Here is a 7,469-nt window from a genome sequence, read left to right as displayed (position 1 = left end):
TGTGAAGCTTTCCTCCTGTAGGTGAGAACTGGGGGCTTGAACCCAGGTCCTGGAACATGGTAACATGTGCACTTAACCAGGTGCACCACCACCTAGCCCAAAATACTGGTTTTAAATACAGTCAACTCACCCTACTTCGTGGAAGCAATTTTCTTTTTTTTTTTTCTCTCTTCAAGTCCTTTTATTTTATTTTTAATTTTTATTTAGAAAATGGAAACACTGGCAAGACTATAGGATAAGAGGGGTACAACTCCCACCACCAGAGCTCTGTATCCCACCCCCACCCCTGATAACTTTCCTATTCTTTAACCCTCTGGGAGTATGGACCCAGGGTCATTATGGGATGCAGAAGGGGCTTCTGTAATTGCTTCCCTGCTGAACATGGGCATTGACAGGTCGATCCATACTCCCAGCCTGTCTCTCTCTTTCCCTAGTAGGGCAGGGTTCTGGGGAAGCAGGGCTCCAGGACACATTGGTGGGGTTGTCTGCCTAGGGAAGTCTGTTTGGCATCATGTTAGCATCTAGAACCTGGTGGCTGAAAAAAGAATTAACATATAAAGTCATACAAATTGTTGAACAATCATGAACCTAAAGGCTGGAATATTGCAGATGAAGATCTGGGGTCTCTCTTTTGGAAATAGCTAGTAGGTCTATTTCAGGTATATTCCAAAGGGCCCAGGAAGCTATTTTCTATAAAGTTACTGCATAGACTAAAATAGCTAGTACTCAATTATTGCACTTTGAAGAAGTACGATGTTAGGTTACTGCTAGCTTCTGGCCACATTTTCACCAGCTAATCAATACATGACCTGATTTTATATATGTCTCTGTTTAAAACAAGTCATTTAATTCATACTGTTATTCATTAGCTCTCAATTCACCCCCAGCAGTACTATAACTCGTGGCTGAGTGAAACTTATCCAACACGCATATTTCCTCCCTAAAGTACATTACAGTCTTTGAGGTCATTTTAAGTGGCAAAATCTCCAGCTAGTATGATAAAAATGTGGCACTGAGTAAGATAGTAAAAAGATACTTACTTACTGAGAGAGCTAAAACAAGAAGGCTGTCACTTTGTCCAACCTCATTTGGCAACATGTATGTCAGGCAATTCTAAAATTTCACCTTGTCTTTGAATATTTTGAATGTACATAAAAATTTATGGCATATGTATGTTCACAAATAGATATAGAAGTGCTCCAAGTATTGATTTGAGGTTTCCAAAGAAAGCTTTAAACTAAGTGAATTTTCAAATACAGAATCCATAAGTAATGAGAATTGCTCCTGCCTTTTATCATTTTCTGAAATTGTTATAAAGTTAAATAATAGAGGTCTTGGATGTGACGACGTGGATAAGCACTGGACTCTCAAGAATGAGGTCCTAAGTTTCATACCTGGCATTGTATGTGCCAAAGTGCTTGGAGTCTCTCTTTTTGTCACCCTTTCACTCATAAAGAAATAAATCTTTTAAAGTTTAAATCATAAGCAGAAGTATTCAGTGTGAGAGTTGCAGTCTCCCACCCCCCCACACATACACACACATAACCCTAGGCTATAGACAATTGCTATAGAGTTCTACAGATGCATATAACTGTGTGATTTTGGTCTATGTGTGCTTGAGTTTTCCTTTTCTTTTTCTTTCCTGGGGTGCTGAGAGGGAAGGAGAAACACCAAAGCACTGCCCCCACCATTTGTGGAGCTTCCCCCGGCACTGTAGAGCTCCCATGTGCTAGTGGAACTCAAACTCAGGGCTTTTCTCGTGGTAAAGGGTACACTCAACCAGGATATCTGTGTCCTCCCCTTTTTAACTCAACAATATGTCTTACTGAAGAAGTCATGGCTTAAGAGCTAGATCAGGAGGGAGGCCTTAGGCTTGAACCCTGGCACCACTAGGAACACCTTGGATGGCACCAGAGAATCTCTATGAATGGTTTGATAGTGCCTTGGTCTCTCTCTCTTTCCTCCTCATTTTCTCTCTCCATCTCTTCTCCTCTTCTCTTTAAAAATTAGGCCAGATAGCCTATGCATGGTATCACTCATACACAAGACTCAGGAATAAAATAATCTCTTGGGGGTGGTGGTGTGTCAGGGATAGCTCACCAGTACAGTGCACACTTTACCATCATGCCAAGGGAAAGTTTCTCTAGTGGTGTGGTATCTCTTCTATCTCTTTCCCTCTCTCATTTTCTTTCTGGGGAAAAAGCAAAGAAAAAAATAATCCCATTGGGAGCTGTGGAATTTCACAGGCTCGAAATCCCAGAAAGCTCCTGGCAAAAGCTACAAATCCTTAATGTTGTTTTATCTTAGAGAATCAATAAAAGTGGGTGTCATGCATTACAGTCAGGATCTTTCAAGTCTTAGTTCAGACTCCTTTATTCCATCAGGTTGCGAAACAGGTCTAGAAAGAGCAATAACTCGCCAAACTTATTGACAATTTGAGTGTTGTGCATCTTTTAAAAAATATCTTTTATTTATTTATTGAACAGGAAAATCAATAGGGAAGTTGGAGATAGAGAGGGAGAGATACCTGCAGCACTGCTTCACTACTCATGAAGCTACCCCCTGCAAGTGGGGGCTGGGGGCTCCTGGCACACTGTAACATGCGTTCTACTAAGTATACCACTGTCCAGTCACAAGTGTTCTTCATCTTAAATGAGATGGAGGAAGGACAGAATGGTTCTAAGGGTAAGAAGACTAAAAGTTGGAAACTACTGTGGATATCAGAGACTAATTTTTAACCAGAAGAGAGAGAGAAAGAAGAAGAAGAAAAAGAAGGAGGAGGAAGAGCAGCAGCAAGGAAGGAAAGAAGGGACAAACTTTGGAAGAGAATGAATTTAGATAGAGGAATTTATCTTTTAGAGAATATCATGAAATAACATCAGAACTTCTTCTAAAAATGTATCTTATTAAATTATTTCAATGAGAGAGGGAGAGGGAGGGGGGAGGGAGAAGGAGGGAGAGGGTAAAGGAGAGAGAGAGAGAGAGAGAGGCTGCTCAGCTCTGGCTTTTGGTGGTGCTGGGTGAATCTGGGACCTCTGGGAACTCAGGCATGAAAGTTGTACAAATCACTGTGTAATCTCTCTAGCCCCTAGAGCTTCTTCTAAAAGCAACTTAAGGTAGGTAAAGTTGCTATAAAGAGAAAAGAGAGAGAAAGAGGAAAAATTAAAGGGTTTGTAGAAAATAGGCCTTTATTTCTTGCTCTAGTTTACATTGGTAGGTTTATACTCCATGTAGTCACTCAGACACTCAGCTTCCTTATCTTTGTTATTAGCCTCCTTTGAAGCATCACTGAGGCTAGGTCCTTGGTACATCTGTCTTTCAACTCAAGGTAAGAGGAAATAGCATGGAAAAGCAAAATCCCAATGCCTTAGAACTATCTCTAGTGCATTCTATTGGAACAGGACTTGATCATAAACTCATACTCAGTTTTAGTGACAGGTGGAAAGTACATATCGCAACAATTAAGTTGAACTCCAGTGAAAACATTTCTGGAGAAGACAGAAACTGGGCTGCTATCATGGATGCTTTTCTTTTCCACCCCCACAATCAACCCTTTAATTTATAGACAAATTCCATAATGTCTATACTTTATTTTTTATGTTAATTTATTTATAAAATGGAAACACTTGGATCGGGTGGTAGCACAGCGGGTTAGACGCATATGGCGCAAAGCACAAGGAACAGCTTAAAGATCCCAGTTTGAGCCCCCAGCTCCCCACCTGCAGGGGGGGTCTCTTCACAACTGGTGAAGCAGGTCTGCAGGTGTCTGTCTATCTTTCTCTCCCCCTGTCTTCCCTTCCTCTCTCAGTTTCTTTCTGTCCTATCCAACAATAATGACAATAATAACTATCAGAATAACAACGATAAAACAACAAGGGCAACAAAAGGGGGAAAATAGCCTCCAGGAGCAGTGGATTTGTGGTGCAGGCGGTAACCCTGGAGGCAAAATAAATAATTAAAATAAATAAATAAATAAATTAAATAAAATGGAAACACTGACAAGACCATAGGATAAGAGGAGTATTATTCCCACCACCAGAACTCCATATCCCATCCCCTCCCCTGATAGCTTTCCTATTCTTTAACCCCCTGGGAGTATGGATCCAGGGTCATTATGGGGTGCAGAAGGTGAAAGGTCTGGCTTCTGTAATTGCTTCTCTGCTGAACATGGGCATTGACAGGTCGATCCATACTCCCAGCTTCTCTCTCTCTCCCCCTAGTGGGGCAGGGTTCTGGGGAAGCAGGGCTCCAGGACACATTAGTGGGGTCATCTGTCCAGGGAAGTCCAGTTGGCATCATGTTAGCATCTGGAACCTGGTGGCTGAAAAAAGGATTTGATTAATCATGAACCTAAAGGCTGGAATACTGCAGATGAAGATTTGGGGTCTCTGTTTTGGAAATAGCTAGTTTAGGTATATTCCAAAGGGCTCATGACTTTATTAGTTTTTGCCTGAGCCTGACATCTGATATGCAGGTAGACCCAGATTATTGTCTGGGGAGATGATGTCATGGTTGGAAAAAGGGATAGAAAGCTGGATCGGGGAAGAGAGTAGCTACCAAATATGGGAAAAGTGTATAAATATCATTGACTGTAAACCCCATCAATTTGATCTGGGGCCCACATTTAGCATGAGAGCCTATGTAACCTCTACATCCCTGTAGGTCCATGTCTATACTTTCAATAACCCCATCTTCTCTCCTAACCCACTGTCATGACCCCACTTCAGGTGTCACCTCCTATAGCTTCAATGGCAATAGCAGCCTACCTAATGCCCACTCTCTCTTCCTGAAACCCACATTTTTTCCTGCTGGAATTCAGCTAACACACTTTCTGCCATTGAGTATCAGGGCTGTGCAGACTCATCTGATTTTGCCTTACTGGTGGCATAAGGAGCATCTCCCTGCCTTCTGAAGACCCATACCAGTCATTCTGCTTGAAAGTCTAATGCCTTCAGAAAATCCTTTACCATGACCCTCAACATCCCCCATCTCACTGGAGTCCCCCCTTACCCCAGTAGCATAGATCCCTTGCACTTCCCCCAAAGTGCTCTCTGCTTTCACACCTCTCTGCTTCTGCACAGGCTCTCCCCTCAGCCTAGAAATCCCTTATCCCCTCTCCATCTGGCATACAAGACAAAGTATCCTATTACTCTTCTTCCCTCTCTCCTCCTCCACCCCCTCCTTCAATATAGCACTCCAGAAATGTTTGCTGAATGGAAGAAACATCTTGAGTCAGTAGGCCGAGCCAGTGTTTCCGAACACTCTTTAAGAAAATAAAGAAGAAATGGGACTCCCTCCAGAGTTTAGGAGGGTAAGAGTCTTGAGTTTATTCAATCCAGTGGGGGCAGTTTTCCAGTGCCATTTTTGTATTTTATGCGCAAGTTCTCTATCAGGCCGATAGATTGCTTGTCCTTAAGTTGCTTTAGTGCCAACGATTATTTTTTGCACATCTTTATATTGATTGTCCAAAAAGACGTTCCTTGCTTGCTTGTTACCCTCTCAAATTAACTCTCTCTCCACGCCCACCCGCCGCAAGTACCTTCAGCGAGACTCCGAAGTTGTTCAGTGAGCATAGCCAGAAAGAACAGCTGGGTTTAGCTCCCTCGAGACCTGGGAGCGGTGGGGGGCGGGGAAGGGGTCTGCAGACTGGAAGCGGGGCCTGGCCGCGGCACTCCCCCGCCCGCTGCAGGGGCGGAGCCATTCGGGTCCCGCCCGCGGGGGCGGGGACGGAGCCAAGGCCGCGGGCTGCGGTGCTCGGCTGGTTCCGGGTTGAGAGGCTGCGCTAGGAGCTGAGCTGTGGCTGCTGAACCCGGGCGGGTAAGGGGCCGTGCCGGGCCGTGCCGGGCCGGGTCTTGGGGCTGGAATTGGGCTGCTGAGTGTACTTGCACCCCTCCTCTCCTCTGCCAGGCACTGCTGCGGTGTGGCTCCTTCAGCATTGCCCCTCCCAAGCTCCCCCATCCCCCCACCGCACCCCTCCTGAAATTTCGACGCCCCCAAGACCTTCTCCTTCCTCTTGTAGCCCCTTTCCCCAGCACCTATCCCTTCGGACTGTCTCTTCCCCTAGAACCTCCATGACAGGCGCCCCTTCACTCAAACACCCAAGATCCCCCATCTCCAACACCCAGCGCCCCGGGTCGCACACTACCTCGAGACAACCATTCACCCGGGCTCGCATCGCGGGCAGCGTCTACCCCCCCTTGCCTCCTCCCGTTACCCCCCAACGGGGCAGCTCTGCTCCCTTCTCCAGTAGCTGCCACCCCCGTCTCTCCCGGCCTGCTTCCCGACCCCATCCCTCGGTGCTAGCCCTGACAGCGCCGCGCTCTCGCAGCCGCCCCCCTGCATCTCGGGCCCCCCTCTCCGGCGCATCCGGCGCCATGGCGTGCAGCCTCAAGGACGAGCTGCTCTGCTCCATCTGCCTGAGCATCTACCAGGACCCGGTGAGCCTGGGCTGCGAGCACTACTTCTGCCGCCGCTGCATCACCGAGCACTGGGTGCGGCAGGAGGCGCAGGGCGCCCGCGACTGCCCCGAGTGCCGGCGCACGTTCGCCGAGCCCGCGCTGGCGCCCAGCCTCAAGCTGGCCAACATCGTGGAGCGCTACAGCGCTTTCCCGCTGGACGCCATCCTCAGCGCGCGCCGCGCCGCGCGCCCCTGCCAGGCGCACGACAAGGTCAAGCTCTTCTGCCTCACGGACCGCGCGCTGCTCTGCTTCTTCTGCGACGAGCCTGCGCTGCACGAGCAGCACCAGGTCACCGGCATCGACGACGCCTTCGAGGAGCTGCAGGTGCGCGTCGCGGCTGCCGGGGGCGGGGGCGGGGCGGGCCGGGCCGGGGCGGGGGCCCTGGCGGAGTTAGGATGGGCGGGCGGAGGCGGGGCTCCAGCGAGAGGCGTGGTGTTGGAGGAGGGGCCTGGGACTGCGGTTCCTGCGGGGGCTGAGAGAGACCAGGGGTGGGCAGCGATTGTGAGTATGATGTGGGGCGGACCAGGAGCATTGGACTTGGGGTTGAAGCAGAGCTGGGCAAGGGCAGGTCCACTGTCAGGTATGGCGGGGCTTGGACCCGCCTAGATTGGCTCAGTATGTATGTAATTGGGGACAAAGGTAATGATGGGGAAGGGAACACAGTCTGGGATAGACCGGAGTGGGGACAAGTGGAGTAGCTGAACCCCAATATTGGTTGCGGACACGATGAGGAGGACACTACCATGACCAGACTGTACTGGGCACAGCAGGGCTAAATATGAAAGAAGGTCTAAGCAAATTTGCCTCCAGAGTGGGTTTGGTGCCGAAGGCCAAGATGAGGAGTATGAATGATTTAGAATGGAATCAAGTCCAGACACTCTTAAGAACAATTTTGGGGTTCAAATTAGAGTAGGTCAGTCTGGGAAGTGGAGAGAGTGTTGGACTCTCAAGTATGAGGTCCCAAATCCAGTCCCCAGCAGTGAATGTACCAGAGTGATGCTTTGGTTCTCT

General features: G+C 48.1%; 1 protein-coding gene across 3 annotated transcripts in view; it reads left to right on the top strand.

Moving 5' to 3' along the window:
* Positions 1 to 5,469: 5,469 nt before the first annotated feature.
* The window catches only part of TRIM62 (tripartite motif containing 62), a 48,393-nt gene continuing 46,393 nt past the window's right edge, over positions 5,470 to 7,469 (top strand). For 2 of the 3 annotated variants that reach the window (XM_060205817.1, XM_007523242.3), the window contains exon 1: positions 5,470 to 6,782. In XM_060205817.1, the coding sequence (XP_060061800.1) occupies positions 6,072 to 6,782 (711 nt within the window). In that variant the 5' untranslated portion in view covers positions 5,470 to 6,071. The remainder of the gene's footprint in view (positions 6,783 to 7,469) is intronic. The other variant, XM_060205818.1, reaches the window with a different exon arrangement.

The sequence above is a fragment of the Erinaceus europaeus genome, chromosome 13 (genome assembly GCF_950295315.1).
Source record: "Erinaceus europaeus chromosome 13, mEriEur2.1, whole genome shotgun sequence".
NCBI lineage: Eukaryota > Metazoa > Chordata > Mammalia > Eulipotyphla > Erinaceidae > Erinaceus > Erinaceus europaeus.
This window is presented reverse-complemented; position numbering and strand designations above follow the sequence as displayed.